The following is a 16,917-nucleotide window of genomic DNA, read 5'->3' on the forward strand; positions in this document are numbered from 1 at the left end:
TTGACAATCCACCGGCGGAAAAGAGGAAGAAATAGAATGATGTGATGAGCAATGGTGGGCAGAAAAGAAAGAAGAGCAAGTCCCCGTGCAGGGGAAGAAGCAAGTCAAGAAGTTGGTCCCCTTCGCGTAGGCATAAGCCAGGTCGGCGTTATAGGACCCTACCCGTGGAGAGAACAAACTATACGCCTTTGAATGCTAAGCGAGGAGAGATCTTAATGGCTATTAAGGATTCCTCCTTCGTCAAATGGCCTCCCAGGTTAAGGGGAGACCCAATAACAAGAAACTCGAATGTCTACTGCCATTTCCACCGAGATCATGGACACAACACGGAGAATTGCAGGAATCTCTGCGACGAGATCGAGAAACTTATCCGCCGCGGGTACTTGAAGAATTACATATTGCGAGAAGAGAGAGGGCAAACAGATCGACAGGCAGATCGACAAGAGGACCAGAGGAGGAATGGCCCCGAGACCAGCAGGCAGAATGAGCAACCACCTCGACAGCTGCCAGAGGAAAGACCAATCCACGGGGTGATCAATATTATCACCGGCAGGTCCATCATTGCTAGATGTACATTGACAGCTGGGAGGACCTTGATCCGTGAATTGGAGAACGAAGGCGAAAACCCACCAAAGCGACCTCGGCTCGAAGAACCGATCTACTTCACAGAGGATGATGCGCGTGGGATCCATTACCCGCACGATGATGCTTTAGTAGTGAAGCTAAGGATCAACGACTTCGAGGTGAAACACATCTTAGTAGACTCAGGCAGCTCAGGGAACATACTCTTCAAGGAGACATTTGACAAATTACAACTACAACAGAGCAACTTGAAACCAATAGATGCGCCTTTGATAGGGTTCAGTGGCAAGGAGGTCAGACCTCTTGGTCGAATCACAGTACCCATGAAAGCCGACACGTGGCCAAACATTGTACGATTTGAGCACACGTTCTTGGTAGTCATGACTCTCTCCCCCTACAATGCGATAGTAGGTCGGCCTATCACGCACGTTTTACGTGCGATAGTGTCTACTTACTACTTAGCAATGAAATTCCTAACTGACTACGGGGTGGGAGTCGTGCGAGGTGACCAACTCGAATCCCGCAAGTGCTATGTGGCTGCCTTAAAAGGAAAAGCAAAACTGGTAGAGGACGTCGAACTTGAGCAATCGGCGGAGTATATTGACGAGCGAGCTACCCCGAAAGAGGAAATGGTCCACATACCAGTCTCTGCCGCCTAACCAGCCAAAACTCTTCAGATTAGTGCCTCGATCAACGAACCACTTTGAACCCAGCTAATAAGTTTCTTACTTGAAAATTTAGATATTTTTGCTTTGTCCGTGATAGAGATGCCCGGTATTGATCCAAAAATTATAACTCACAAACTTATTAACGACCCTTTAGTCAGGCCAGTAAGGCAAAAGAAACGCAACCTCACCCCGGAACGTTGGAGAGTAGTCGATGAGGAGGTCGGGAAGCTCCTCGCGACAAACTTCATCAAGGAAGTCCATTACCCGAGCTGGGTGCCAACCTGGTTCTGGTGAAGAAGGCCAATGACAAGTGGCGCATGTGCGTCGACTACACCGACCTGAACAGAGCCTGCCCAAAAAGACTGCTTCCCGCTACCCAAGATCGACCGCCTAGTGAACGCGACCTCAGGGCATGAGTTGTTGAGTTTCCTGGACGCCTATTCCGGTTACAACCAGATTAGGATGGATCCTGCTAATGAAAACAAGACCGCTTTCATAACTGAGCTTGAGTTATATTGTTACAAGATCATGCCCTTCTGATTGAAAAATGCTGAGGCGACATTCCAGTGCCATGTAAATAAAGTTTTTGAGCCGTAGATTGGCAATAAAGTAGAATGTTATGTTGATGACATGGTCATGAAGACCTAGTTTTCAAATTCTTTGTTGGATGATTTAAATGATGCTTTTCAAATTTTAAGAAGATATAGCATGAAGTTAAATCTGAATAAATGCGTCTTTAGAGTCACTTCGGGTAAAATCCTAGGCTATATAGTCAACCGATGTGACATCGAGGCCAACCCAGACAAAATAAAGGCGATCCTAGATATGAAACCACCCCGAAAAATAAACAAAGTTCAGAGGCTGGCTAGCCGGATAGCCGCCCTAAGTCGCTTCATGTCTAAATCGACAGATTGGTGCCACCCTTTTCTAAAGCTATAAAAAGAGCAAGGACTTCGAATGGACTGAAGAGTGCCATCTCACTTTTGACGAGCTAAAAAGGTACTTATGTACAGCCCCTGTTTTAACTCGGCCTAAAGAAGGGGACGTGTTAAAGCTATACCTCTCTACGAGCGATGATGTGGTTAGTTTGGTACTGATCAAAGAAATATATCGGGTTCAACGACCCATCTACTATGTTAGTAAAGTTTTGTAGGATGCAGAGAATAGGTATCCAAAGATCGAGAAACTAAAATACGTGCTGGTCATAGCAGTCTGGAAACTTCGCCCATACTTCTAGGCCCACACTATCGTTGTTCTCACCAACAAACCCTTGAGGCAGATTCTGCTCAAGCCCGAGGTGTTTGGAAGATTAACGACGTGGTCCATCGAGTTGAGCGAATATGATATCCGGTATGAGCCACGACCAGTAGTCAAAGCCCAGGTCTTGGCAGACTTTGTAGTAGAGTGCACATTCGGTGCAGCGACCCCTAAGTTGATCGAGCTCGCTCACACAACGGAAGCTTCAACCAGTACGACACCAGCCCCAGTCAGAGTGGAACCGACTTGGGACGAGGAACCCTAGATCCTCCATGTCGATAGCTCATCCAACCAGTAGAGAAGTGGTGTAGGACTGATACTGTGCGGCCCAAGCGAGGTGAAGCTGGAGTATGCTCTATGGTTCAGATTCGAGGCATTGAACAACAAGGTAGAATATGAAGCGCTGATCACCGGGCTAACCTTAGCAAGGGAAATGAAAGCAAAGCACCTCATCGTATGCAACGACTCACAACTAGTGGTCAACCAAGTCACTGGCGAGTATGAAAGCCCGTGACCCAACCATGGCAGCTTACTTGGCCAAAGTCAGAGAGATCCTGCATAGCTTCATCTCCTGCTTTGTAAGGCAAATTCCGAGGTTCGAGAACACTGAGGTTGATGCCTTGTCACGTCTAGCGAGCACAAGCAACAACACTATGCGAACTGTGTACATAGAGGACTTACCTTGGCCCAACAATCTCAGGGGAGGGGGGGGGGGCAGAAGAGGTCGCTTCTGTGTCGCAAGTGGAACCGAGCTAGATCGAGCCACTCGCTGGTTATCTGCTGCACGGGACCCTACCTGCAGAACGCAATGCGGCTCGGAGGGTAGAGCGTTAGTCAGCCAAGTACATCCTCATAGACGTACAGCTGTACAGAAGATCCTTCATGCTCCCTTATCTGCACTGCCTGCGACCCTCAAAAGCTAAGCACGTACTTTGCGACACCCATGAAGGCTTGTGCGGTGGACACTTGGAGGGTAGAGCCCTCGCACAGAAACTGTTAAGGCAAGGCTATTATTGGCCCATAATGAAGGCAGATGCACTCGAGCTCGTCAAAAAGTGTGACAAATGTCATAGGCATGCCAACATCTACCACCAATCTGCTGCTGATTTGAAATATCTCACCAGCCCGTGGCCCTTCGCGTAATGGGGAATCGACATCCTTGGTCCTTTCTTGCCAGCAACAAGGCAGAGGAGGTTCTTGGTTATAGCAGTAGATTATTTTACGAAGTGGGTGGAAGCCGAACCCCTAGTAACAATCATAGCCCGTAACACACATAATTTTTTTTGGAAAAACATAGTATGCCGCTTCGGGATAACCAATTTATCCACCTCGGCATACAACAACACAAGGTTATTCCCACCTGGAGTCTAGCTCGCTAGTCTGGCACTTCGGGATGACCAATCGCCTGTTTGGCTTGGGCAAGTAAGTAGCCCGTGCATAGACACGTCGGGTATATAACCTACTGTGTCTATCCACCTCGGCGTGCAACAACACAAGATTATACCTACCTCGAGTCCAACTCGCTAGTCTGGCACTTCAGGATAACCAACACTTAGAATTTTTTTTTTACTTAGAAAGATTTTTGAACAAGATTTCTGCACACATAAGACTTTTTGAATCATTATACTTCATTAACAAAAAAGTTCCGAGTACATGGTTACTATAATTGGGCTCGGAGGCTCGAGACATACACTATATGGGGGGGGGGGTTCCAAGAAAAGAGGCATGCTTAAACATCAAAATTTCCAGAATCTCCTCCAACAGGTAGGTCGGTCTCCATGTGGTCCTCCTCTACGCCATCTAGACCTGCCTCCCCTGAAGGTCTCGCATCGAGAAGTTCGTCATTGCTTTCTCCTTCGGAGGATTCAGGTTCCTTCAAAGTAACGATAGACATGGAGATGGATCCGAGATCGAGCTCGAGGAACTTTTTCCGCATAAACCACTTGCAGAGCTTGAAGCCCGATCGTTACGAATCAGAACCATACTCGACCTGGAGGTCGTGAAACTCGCGGGACTCTTCAAACTCCTTGATGGCATGATCTCTCTCTTGAATTCTCGCCTCCTGAATGGCAGTGTTGAAGATTTCGGTGCGCTCTTTGATCATCGCCTCAAAGTTTTCATTCTCCTGTAGGAGAGCTTCCTTCTCCCCCTTGAGCTTCTTCTTTTCCTCCATCAACACTAGGATCAACTCCTCCTGGCTCTGAGCTCCCTTTTTGGCTCTAAGAACTTCACCCCGAGCTAAGTCCAGCTCGCGGTAAAGCTTCCGAGCATTCTCTTTGGCCTCCCGAGCTCGCTTCAAGCGGATCTCAAATTGATAGACTAATGAGTGGATAGTGGAGTTCACCTAAAAACCGAAAAGCAAGCGTAAGTATCATTGATAGAAGGATAATAAAGTAAACGAGGGGGCAGGTTACTTACCACCATACAGTAGCTAGTTGCTCTCCCTCCGAGCTGACTTGTTGGCATGTCAGCGCACTCCGCGACCTTCGCAGGAAACACGACATATTTGCTCTTAAGAAGCCCGAGCCTCGAAGTCATTATGCTCTCCTTCACTGGGGGGGCTGAGGCTCAGGCACCGAAGTACCTTCGGGCTCGCGAGGTAGGGTCTCCTCATCCTGATCCTCGTCTAGGTCAACAACCGGAGGTTGGGGGCGAACCTCCTCCCCTGGGAGCTCGGCAGAGGGTGGCTCTGGCGCGGCGACCTCGGGCTCGACAAGAATTGAACAGGTGGCCTCCTCTCGACAGGACCTGTTCAAGGCCTTTCTCTTCTTCCCCTTCTGAACACTCTTTAAGAGGTTAGCAGCGTCAACACCTGTCATAGCTTCTGCAAAAGAAAAGAAAAAGAGAATTTTTTAGTCAGCTGCGAACTGAAGTAAGTGCAAAAAGAAAAAAAAGAGAAGTAATATGTGCGTCGAGGTAGAGGCCTACCAGGAGGACTCAGCCCAGCTCGTACAAGCTTTTCCTTAGCTAGGAAATCTTTCATCTCAAGGCCGAGGTCCCTCAAAGAATGAATGACCGCCCTGGTCTCTGCGTCCAGCCTCACCCCGGGGTCCTTAATGGCCACTCGCCAGTGAGTTGGGAATGACCATCCTTCAGCTTTTCGAACAAAAAAGTACCTCCTCTTCCAAGTCGATACCTTGTTCGGGTTATCGAACAGGACCTGGAACCCGGGGCAAGGTGAGATATAGTAGCTTTGTCGGGTGTCCTCGTGCAGGCAGGAAGAATTTTTCTTAATGGAACAAATGGAGCTAAAGATATCTAGAGTGAGAGGTCGGTTATACTCGTGGAAGAGTGAGATTATACCAATAATAGTACGGATGGAGTTTGGGTGTAGCTGATTGATAGTGACATTAAAAAACTTAATCATTTCTACGATGAAGGGGTGGAGCGGGAAGCGCATCCCAGGTTTGAGCTGCTCCTCAAAAACCGTGAGTTCGTAATGGTCGTGGACACAAGGGTACTGACCCAGAAGAACGCTGAAGACAAGAGTATCAAGGAGACGGTAACAAGCTATTAGGGACAACAATCTGTTTGAGGTCATCGTGGAAGGGCCAAAGTTGTCCGGATCTTGACCTCGAGAAGAAGACGAGACCCTCTCTTCGGAGGTCGGCCACTCTACCTAAGGTTCAGGTTCCTCAAGCCGAGATGGCCCGATGTCAGGTAAAGGCATTTCTCCTAAGAGGTTTAAAGAGGAGTTCTCTAGCGAAGAGATGGCCTCACCGGCGGGAGATGAGGACCGCACCTCGGCACCCCTGGGCTCGCTAGAATCACCAAGTAACCTATCTATGCTAGCACTAGATATATTGGACAGGTAAAGGAAAAGGGAACAACCAGTGAAAGAAGACGAACTCACCAAAGAAGGCGGTAACGACCTTGGACACAAGGGAACAGGATGGCGAGTTGAAGGACTCTAACATGATCTCAAGAAATCTCAGTTACACGATTTTTGTTAAGGATAATGGGCCCTTCGGCCCCTATTTATAATCCACCACATCCGACAATCGACGGTTGAGATCTATGCGATCCGACGACTCCCATGAAAACCAGTTGCACGCTACCCGAGGACGAAATTGGTTGAGCGTGCCCTTTGGCGTCCACGGAATTTATAAATAGTGTGACGTCTACGCATGACCGATATGCGACCTGGGTCATTTCATGGTTGAGCCAGATGATTGAACAGGTCTGACCAATGGTCCGCCCTCCAAGTCGCCTAGACTTCGTGCCAAATCCACCTAGACTTGTCATGAACTCCCTGCACCGGGTTAGGACCCCTGGCACGAGGAGTGGGGGGTAATTGATGAAGGGTGATTTGGCACGACCTAGTAAGAAGGGGTCACGTGGACGCGATTTGCTCGAGAGGTGACAACTTAGCCAAAGGAACTCAATCCGCAACAATCAGAGCTCAGGCATTTAGTCACCTCGGCCCAAAAACCACATCGGCGTAGAGACACCTTGACACCCAATCCAGTTCGGGACTAAAGAACCAAAGTAGCAGTTCGGAGCTAAAGAGTCAAAACGCCATGTAATCGACTCCAAAGGCCTCTCCAACGGACCTCGAATTTCTCGAGATCACAACAAGACTCATCCTAGCTTCACCTGAACCGGAGGAAAACGATAAACCTTATCAACTAATGCATTGCTCTCCTTCAAAATCGAAACAAATCTTATCCGCATAGCTTGGAGATCCTGAAGCTCTTTCGTAAGATCCACAACTATTCTACGATATAAGGACATCAAACCCCAAGACGAAGGTATGCGTGATTATTTACTCATTAACATTCAAGCATGCAAGTATTCCGCTCACATCCACAGTATAGAATTGACTTAAGCCTCGAAATGACTTTGCCGGATTAACCACTCGAGATTCTCTGATCAATTATTTTGCAGCTTCGTCCGGCTCGCCGCGCAAGTTAATCATGATTCCCCGTTGGAAAGTGAGCGTGCCTGAGGCATGTGGTTTGGATTCTCGGTCTCCGGTAAATCAGATCGCGAGGAAAGAGGAATCATGATTCCCCCACCCCCACCTAGATTCCTGTAAACAAAAACGATTACTGTGGTTCAAGACCAGTGCACGTGAGTTGGAGACAGGGTGGCATGTGATCAGTCTCACTATCTGTGCTGATACTCAACTCTTTAAGAGGAGAGGAGTGGTTGAGATTGAGAATACGGACTAACGGACACGGATGTCGTCCAAGTAGACAAAAGTACATAACATTTATGTTAATTATTATTAGTTATTAATTAGTAAATTAATAATTACGTGACAGCCATACTGAACTCTTTAATGTATACCTAGGTGGACGTCTGCTCTCGGATCTTGAATCTTTATAGCTCATTAGTGTTACCCATTGAAAAAATGGGTAATATTTTCCTGGATACTTTACCGATGAAGTTGTGTTTCGATGGATCCACATTTTACATTCTAACGGCAATGGCTCTTTATTTTTACTATACAAATTTGCATTTGTACGGAATTTTACATTGATTTATGATACAAAATTACACTCCATCTAAATGCCAAAAAACTGATTGAAAGTAGAATTTTACAATTTTACATACATTCGTATTTACATTGCAAATAAACACCGACAAAAACGAAACAACAGTAGAATTTTACATCGATGGGCTTTTACACTGTAAAAAAAAAGGAGCTTTAAGGGCAAAAGTGGAGTTGAGGAAGGATAATTTCGTAAATGTAAAAACTATAAACCGGATTCCGGAAGTGGAGAATCGTGTTCTCACGCCATGAAACGGCAGAAAGGATATACAATACGAGGTTCCGTAACCAGCAGAAAAGGTATCATATTGCCCCCCATCATGATCATCATCCATGATGCCCATAAAACACATTATCATCGATTCATCATCAACTCCGCTCGGACAAGTTAGAGAAGAACTTGGATTCACGAATTCGAAGGGTGAGATGAGACCGCTGCCTCCGTGGGACCCCCTCATGAGACCTGATGACCATTCATTGGCTGGCCTATGATTCATACAAATAATCGCTTTATAAAATCCAATAGCTAACTGACAGGCGGTACAATAAACTGGTATAATGGTCCGATCAGTGGACACCTGGCAAGTTATATAGGACCTCAGATGTGGATATGAATCCATGTCCTCGGATCCAAGGTTTTTGGCTTTTTGGCTTTTGCCATCCATGATCCATGATCCAACAATTAGAAACTGAGGCAAGCTGAGAAATCCTGTAACTCTGCTATCTGTTGGCCCAAACTCACGTCATGGGCCCATCAAGTCACGTGAGTATGAATGGGACTGGCCAAGCCCGTACGTTACCTTCTCTCTCTGTCACTTTACTCACTTTACCACGTGCATTATCAGTGCAATTCCTGACCCGTAATGTTTTTTTTAGAGCCCATGGGTCTTAAAAGCCCACTACCCAACGGTGGGCCCACTTAGGACAGAACCAATGGTGTTATCTGATCTATCATATTCTTTGACATATCCTTACCATCAACCGTTAATATGGTCAAATCAGGGTCTAAATAAGTTGACGATTGCAACACCGAAAAACTAACAGTCTAACGTTGGGGAAACGATCATGGCCTCTCATGGGTTGGCATCATCACATGATGATGACGAAAAGGGTATTATGAGTTTATGACCCCATCAACATCACTGTCGTCCCCGCGTTTTGAAATCCCGTTGCAATCACCCCGAGTACACGAATCTCAGACAACACGGACAAAAGCTCTTCTTCTTCTTCTTCTTCTTCTTTCCGCCCGCTCCACGTCCCTTCTTGTACAGAAAAGGAAAAGGAAGCCGCAGACGTTTTTTTAAGAGGAAAAGGAATTGTTAAAAATAAAAGAAAGAAGTCCTGAAGCTTCATTCTTGATGAAAGAAACGAAGGAACCCTAGAATCTGCAAATGTGTTTTTTTTTTTTTTTTTGCAGAGAAGTCCTTAAAGAAGCAAAGAGAATTTTGTTGGTATAATTCTTGATGAAACAGGCTCTTAGAAGCCAGAGGATTATCATCCTCTCGTTTCTTTCTATCTCCGTTCTTGTTCCGATCGTCATTGTCTCCAATAGGCTCAAAAATTTCACTGCGTCTTCTGGTATTACTGTTTAAAGATTCAGAGCTTTCGTTTCTCTTCTTTTTTGTTTCTATTTTTTTGTGACTGTTTTGATCGTTTTCTGTTTCTGCAGCACATAGGGAATTTGTTGGGGATCTATCCACCATTGTATGATTCCGTTACTTCATTTACTTTTTTTACTTCCATTTGCTTAACATTGATTTTTTTGGAGATTTTGATTATTCGGTCTCGTATTTGGATGCAGAAGTATAGGAGCGATGTAGTGAGATTACATGCGGTCCAGCAGGTTTCTCTCTCTCTCTCTCTGTATTTTGGCTTGAGTTTGTTTCAACCGATTACTTCATATATTTAACTAGTTGGTGGGATTGGGTCTGCATTGTACTTCAGGAAACAGGTGAAGGCTTGAAAGAGCCGACATTAGTTGTGTACAAAGATGGAGATTTTAATTCTGTAGATAGAAGGAATTCTTCTGATGAGTCCAAGAATAGTGGACATACTAGGAGCAGTGACTTCTTGTTGGAAAGAAATGGTTGGCATAATCCTTCTTTCTTCTTTTTACTCTTAATAGTTTTTGACCTTTTAGCTTGTTGACAATGTTGCTCGTGCGCTCACCTACTACTTTTTTTTTTTTTTTTTTTTTTCTTTTCAATTTTTTGTTAAAATTTTCAGGAACGAATATTGGTCACAGGGAAGAAATTTTAGAGATCAAACGCCAGATTGTTGCACCTCCTACTGGAAGGAAGGTATAACCTTGGTTAAATTTTTTGATTGGTTTAATCTTGGTTAACATTATGTTCTTTATTCATTTATTATTAGTTTTCATGGCCTTATTTTATGATCATTATACCTGATAATCTGATATTGCAATTTTGGAGGAAATGGACGAGCTATCATTATCTGACAGTGGCAGCTACCATTGGGATAATTTAAATATCAAAGAAAGCTAAAGCTAGTTATACAGTTGCCCTTGGAATAGTAATTCTTATAAACCCACCATGGAAGTAGGATTTTGTTGTAGTGAAACACGGTGGTTGTTGAATGGATCCATTACTGTAAGCTAGTTTAGCTTGTTATGAAGTTATCTGGGTGATCATTTCTGAGGATAAAATTTCCTTGTATACTTACCCTTAATTGCTTGAGTTGAACACAAGATTCTAAAATGTTTCCCTCTCCCTTTGAACATAGTTACATACATATGCCTGTAGACTTAGAGTCTACAGGTATTTCATTAAAAGACTATGTATGCCCAACATAGTTACATACATTATAGTCAGCAACTTGGGCTATACCAGATCCTAAGTTCCAAACACGTATTTCATTAAAAGACAAAAGAAGTTAGAGGATTAGAATCCATAATGTACAAAGGGTGCAAGACATCCATTTTAAAGCAAGGAACTAGAAGCAGCATTTGCCTTCAGTTGGGCAACATTATCATGATGCTGGTGTAATATTTTACTTCTTGATGCAAGGCACCTTGTTTGATATGTAGAGAGTAAAGTTTTTACTCATGAAGCAAGCAGAAAGAGATAGTTGAAATGATGTCTGATTAATTGCATCTGCTGTTACTAGTATGGAAAGATGAATCACCATGAATCATCATTTATCAAGTTAAGAACTTGAATTGGGCTCCACTGGTTCATATCATCTTTGCAAGGGCCAAACAAGGAGGTATATATCCTTTATCACGTACACAAAGCTCAAGATTGTGGAAATGGCTGTGAATTAAAATAAAATCTAACTTTTTAAAGCAGAGAAGGGAAGATTAATTAAAAGCTTTGAGGAGACAAATTTATTACCGTGATGTCCTTATTGATCTACCTGTGTAGTATATCTAATTTGTGAGATTTTTGCAATTTGGAATTCAAACTCCAAAAGGAACTACAGAAGTTTTGATAATGACATTCTGCTGCATGAAAAATATCGTTGAGAAGACTCAGAACAATATTGGATTTAAAGGGCTGTCTTATACATTGATCTCTCAGCAGTTTCCTAGAATTCTATACACTGTTCAAATTGCATGAAGGTTCTTCCTTTATTCTACAATATTGCACATTAGTTATTGGAAAAGTGTCTCACAGTTCAAAACTTGTGGCAAAATCCATGTGAAAAATTTGTATGTTAGCCAATAAGGCTTTAGGTATTAATGTATTATGGAGGCATTTGGTTCTTGAGGATAAGAAGTACTAAGAGATTGATTTGGAGAATATGGAATATCTACTTTAGTGGCATAGAATTTCTATCTGGAAAAGCTTAAAGGAGAATTAGGAGACACTCTGGATCTAATTTTCAGTTGTGAGTGCTTGATGATGTGAGAAGGTTTTGCTAAACCTTTAACAAGTGCATTGTTATAACCTAATGCATTGTGAGAAGGTTTTCTCTTGTTTTACATTATTTGTGTTCTCAAGTGCATTGTTATAACCTAATGCTGTAATATGTTGCAGGGTTTAGTATATGCTTGGATTGATAAGTGCATTGTGGTACAAAGTAGAAGAAGGAAGGTGATTTGGAGTGAAATGGTGACTCATGCTTTCTTTGACAAAGCATAGGCTAATACTGTAATTCTTTTTTAGAGAAAGTTCAATATTAGCCAAATAAAAGTTTTACCATGTATAATAAAAATGGTAAAAGTGAAATTGCGAGCAAGAAAAAAACTTAAATCTACATAATGAGGCAATGCATGAGATGGTATTTTTTGATTAATCAATATGTCTCTTGGTGTTTGACATAGATACTAGATGTCTGACATGGTCATTTCAGAAGGCCTTAATACAGTGCTTTTTCAAGGTATTGGAATTTGTGTAATGATTCATACTCCCTAAAAAAGAAAAGGGAAAAAATCATGTAGAGGCCCACGTAAGCCGCCATCTTATTGAAAATTTGGGAAGAACAAAATTCCAGAAAACTTTCAAACAAAACCTAGTGTAAAGAGGTAGTATTGTTACTTATCATTCTTTTCATTCTTTTTTTTTTCCTTTTCCTATAAAATGTTACCATTTACATGTGTTTATAGAAGAATTTTGGTTGTATTATCTTTTCGGGTCTGAAAGGGGAAAAGTACATGATAAAGTTATGTTTGGAGGCACTGGCATTGAACCCAAGGTGAGATTGCAACCGGGCATGAACACCAAGGCAATTATATTGGGTAAATGGCAAGACTTGCAATAATAGAAAACTACTTAAATGGTGGTTTTCAAAGAAAGGAAGTAAAGAAATCTGCATGATGAAATTGATTCCAACAAGGAGGGATGGGTGAGTGAGGGAGTAGTAGATGCAACAAAGGAAGTGGGTAATAAAAAGGATTTTAAGCAAATGAGTAGGTACTCCAGGTGTGGTGTTAGATTACAGAGAGGGTGAAGGAGGAGGAAGGCCTGTGGACAAGGGTTCGAGTAGGGGAATGTAGGGAAGAGGGCAGTTCTGGGGTTGTATCTGTGTAGGCATTGGTGGTGATAGCTAGGGTGGTGTCTATTTTCTGGTGGGTGCACTTGGTGTGGTCAGTCTGGTCTTCTGGGACCTATTTGTCTGATAGGCTTTTCTTGGTCTAATGGTAGTTCTTAGTTTTTTTGAGTTGTGGGCTTTTTGTTGCATGGAGGTGGTTTCTTGAAGCTTTGGGCTGTTTTCCTTATTGCCTTGTTCACATTTCTTTTATGTCTCTCTCATTGCTTTTTTCTTTGGGGGATTACCCATCTGGCTAAACTTACTGCAGGGTCGTTTTGGGTTTATATTGGAAGTCTTTAATAGAATTTGCATATATTATGAGTTTGATGGAAATTTTAGAGTTTAATGGATTTATGTTTTATGTATTATATTATGTTCTCTTACTAATTGAATAAATCAAAGTGATTCTTGCAATGTGGATGTTTGTTTGGCTTGGCTTTGGAACCAGGGGCAGTCCACCCAAGCATCTGTTGGGCGAAATCCAAATGTCCAATCCAATATTCGCAGATTACCTGATGAGAAGATAAGAGAGATGAAAAATCAGGTTATCAGGGCCAAGGCATTCTTGAATTTTGCACCACCAAACAGCAATACAAACTTAGTGAAAGAGTTGAAATTGCGTATAAAGGAGGTGGAACGGGCTGTTGGTGAAGCCACCAAGGATTCAGATCTGTCTAGGAGGTAAAGCATGCTGAGGAAAATAAATCTTAGTTAAAGATGAACCTTCTCTGAATAGTCAAGGTTCAGCATGTTGATAACATTCAAAGAGAAGGAAAAAATATGAATGAACTAATTGTATTGACATCTAATATAAAGCCATAAAACTATGTAGTGCTGTGCAGAGGATGAGAGCCATGGAGAATTCCTTGTTAAAAGCTAGTCGTATTTATACCGATTGCTCTGCCATGGCAACAAAGCTCCGTGCTATGACATATAACTCAGACGAACAGCTTCGTGCACATCAGAATCAGGCAACTTATCTTTTTCAACTTGCTGCAAGGACTACTCCAAAGGGTCTCCACTGCCTTAGCATGCGTCTCACTGCCGATTATTTTGCTTTGCAACCTGCAGAGCAGGAATTTCCAAACAAACAGAAATTGCATGATCGAGATCTCTATCACTATGCAGTCTTCTCTGACAATGTCCTTGCATGTTCAGTGGTTGTTAATTCCATCATCTCAGCAGCAGTTGTAAGATAATCTATTTTTTTCTTTTTATTTTTCAGAATACATCTGGTGCTTGGTTTAAGAAATGTTGTTTTAATCCTCCCACCCCTTCTCAAAATTTTCCTATCAAAATTCTGCTTATGTGGTGGGTTTTGGCTGGATCAAACTGTTGTTATATAACATAGAAAACATGGATAGACCTAAATGGTTTAACAAAAGTATTTTTCCTTTGTGCTCAAGTAATGTAGTGATGTCATCATTTCAGAAATAGATCTTACTTTTATATTGGTGAATCAAAGGAATTTTTTTGGTTTATTTGCAGGAACCAGAAAAAATTGTCTTCCACATAGTGACCGATGCCCTCAACCTCCCATCAATTACAATGTGGTTCTTGCTAAATCCTCCTGGCAAAGCAACAATTGAGGTCAAGAACATGGATGATTTTGGATGGCTATCGTCTACATATGGTACGGTATTGAAGAAGCAGGACTCCAGGGACCCAAGATACACTTCAGCACTGAACCACCTCCGCTTCTATCTGCCTGATGTTTTCCCTGAATTGAATAAAATTGTGCTTCTAGACCATGATGTAGTGGTCCATAGGGATCTGAGTGGATTGTGGAGTTTTGATATGAAGGGGAAAGTAAATGGAGCTGTAGAGACTTGTCGGGAAGGTGAGCCATCATTCAGACGGATGGATATGCTTATTGACTTCTCAGATCCAATCATAGCAGAGAGGTTTGATTCTGCTGCATGCACATGGGCATTTGGTATGAATGTTTTTGATTTGCTAGAGTGGAGGAGACAAAACTTGACAGCAGTCTACCATAAATACATTCAATTGGTAATGGAATTCTCCCTTGCTTCATATTTACTTGTATTGCATGCTTAAAAGCTAGTATGAAGTTACACATTCAAAACTCTCTTTTTCCTTAATTTAAGTGTGGGTTTATTCAAGAGGAAAAAGGACCAAAGGTCTGCCAAGTAAAACTAAGCCTGTGGTGTAACATCTTTAAGCAGGCTCAGGCTTTAGAACAAGAACATTCAGGGTAGAGAGAGAGAGAGAGAGAGAAACAAAAACAAAAACTCTGGAGCCTCTATGACCCCCAATGCCTGGTTTGCAGAGGGGAGAGAGTTGCTTTTTTTTTCTTGAAATAGTTTTTTGTTCGTCTTTAAAAAACCTGGAACTTCTATGACCCCTCCAATGCCCCGTTTGCAGAGGGGAGAGTTGTTTTTTTTTTTTCCTTGGAATAGTTTTTTGTTCATCTTTACATGGATCTTACAACCTTTTAGCCTAGTTTGATAGTCAGCAAAAAATATGGTGAATGGTCCAGGAAAAGAAGCTAGGGGATTGAATCATCTTGTTTACTAACCATTGGCCTAGGATACATGTCATGTTGGAACATGTCAATTTCCTTTCCGTCTCTTTAAATGTTTTTAAATGTCTGTAATCCATTAGGGACTAGAAATATAAAAGCTGACACAAAAGGAACACAAGGAACTTATTAGATGTTCCAAATTTCCAATCCTACTGCAAGTGTATGCTACATATTTTTAATTTGAACTCATACACTACATGTTTTGCCATTTCAAGTTGTGTGCTGGACATAAGAAGAATACATTCTACATTGTGTTTTGCATTTGATATCAAATGTTTCTTGATAAGCACTTCTCTCCATCGGCATGCAGGTTATGTGCCCATTTATCTAACTAATCAAAGAGATTTTTTTTTTTTTTTTTTTCTGTAGCCCATGGTAGGTTTATATACTCAAGTCCATCCTCATTTTGATTCCTCTCCGTATGTCAGTTCATTGTCTGCTTACCACATATGCATGTTGGGATTCCACTACTAGTTCTCTGATCTTGGTTGGGGGGTTGCAGGGTGAAATGAAGCAATTTTGGAGGGCTGGAAGTTTGCCTTTGGGTCTTGTCACCTTCTATAACCAAACAGTGGCTCTGGACCAGAGATGGCACCTCCTAGGGCTTGGCTATGACTCAGGTGTGGGGCGGAGTGAGATTGAACGTGCAGCGGTTATCCACTATGATGGAAATATGAAGCCATGGCTAGAGACTGGTATTGCTAAGTACAAGAGCTACTGGAACAAACATGTCAAATACAAGCATCCTTACTTGCAACTTTGCAACATCCATTAACTCTTTAGTCACTACATCTGTGGCTCCATGTTTTCAGAAACTGCAGATGTCAGCCTAATTAATTCTTCCCTTCCATTCTCTTTCTTGTACATTCAACTTTTTCTTCATACTCAATTTTTCTTTTCTTTCCCTTGTCCTTTCTTTTCCCCAACCAATTTCTTCTAGAGCTGAGCCGATTTAAATTAATAAATGATCAAATAAGAGAGTCCATGTGAGGTTTTTGTAATGCTGGTACATGTTGAACGTACAAAGATCATTTCAGATGTTTTGTAGTTCCAACCACCTCATTTTGTTTTGGAGGAGTTGATTTCCATATGATAATTACTTTTTGTCGGATTTATTTATGCTTCTACAGCCATGGATGGCTTGTAGTTTTGTTCTCTCTTTCATTGCTTTTTTCTGTTAAGCAGGTTGATTTGCAACCAATTGGCACATGACCTCCTGATTGTGATTCTATGAGAGGGTAGTACTGAACTAACTGATCTTTAAATCAGTTAGATGGAACTGCCATGTGCCAATCGTGATCATTGACTGCTGGCAAATGGAACTCTTATGCCAAAATTACCAATGATTCAATGTATTAATGAAAACAAGAGCATAG

The 16,917-nt window shown here is 42.3% G+C and overlaps 2 protein-coding genes across 4 annotated transcripts; both read left to right on the forward strand.

The window, feature by feature from the left end:
* Nucleotides 1-215: 215 nt before the first annotated feature.
* Nucleotides 216-1,241, forward strand: LOC148804102 (uncharacterized). The gene has a single exon (XM_088899487.1). The coding sequence runs from the start codon at nucleotides 216-218 to the stop codon at nucleotides 1,239-1,241; it is 1,026 nt and encodes a 341-aa protein (XP_088755613.1).
* A 7,904-nt stretch (nucleotides 1,242-9,145) lies between these two features.
* Nucleotides 9,146-16,657, forward strand: LOC104612435 (putative galacturonosyltransferase 6). Of its 3 annotated transcripts, none has more exons than XM_010279849.3 (9): nucleotides 9,146-9,582; nucleotides 9,674-9,708; nucleotides 9,806-9,847; nucleotides 9,949-10,090; nucleotides 10,231-10,304; nucleotides 13,445-13,677; nucleotides 13,829-14,186; nucleotides 14,485-15,006; nucleotides 16,044-16,657. In XM_010279849.3, the coding sequence occupies exons 1-9, from the start codon at nucleotides 9,468-9,470 to the stop codon at nucleotides 16,314-16,316; spliced, it is 1,794 nt and encodes a 597-aa protein (XP_010278151.1). In that variant the 5' UTR covers nucleotides 9,146-9,467; the 3' UTR covers nucleotides 16,317-16,657. The 3 variants fall into 3 exon arrangements, with proteins under 3 accessions (XP_010278151.1, XP_010278152.1, XP_088751207.1); XM_010279850.3 differs by having other exon boundaries at nucleotides 9,191-9,582; nucleotides 13,451-13,677; XM_088895081.1 differs by having other exon boundaries at nucleotides 9,195-9,582; nucleotides 9,809-9,847.
* The last annotated feature ends 260 nt before the right edge of the window (nucleotides 16,658-16,917 follow it).

Source organism: Nelumbo nucifera, chromosome 1, assembly GCF_055504915.1.
Source record: "Nelumbo nucifera cultivar China Antique chromosome 1, China Antique-T2T, whole genome shotgun sequence".
NCBI classification, from domain to species: domain Eukaryota; kingdom Viridiplantae; phylum Streptophyta; class Magnoliopsida; order Proteales; family Nelumbonaceae; genus Nelumbo; species Nelumbo nucifera.

What these genes read in the sequence shown, in the direction of transcription:
- LOC148804102 (XM_088899487.1), top strand. Translation starts at nt 216, where the DNA reads ATGGCTATTAAGGATTCCTCCTTCGTCAAATGGCCTCCCAGGTTAAGG.
- LOC104612435 (XM_010279849.3), top strand. Translation starts at nt 9,468, where the DNA reads ATGAAACAGGCTCTTAGAAGCCAGAGGATTATCATCCTCTCGTTTCTT. An exon ending in CACCTCCTACTGGAAGGAAG is followed by an intron (nt 10,305 to 13,444) that starts GTATAACCTTGG and finishes CTTTGGAACCAG; the next exon opens with GGGCAGTCCACCCAAGCATC. An exon ending in ACCATAAATACATTCAATTG is followed by an intron (nt 15,007 to 16,043) that starts GTAATGGAATTC and finishes GGGGGGTTGCAG; the next exon opens with GGTGAAATGAAGCAATTTTG.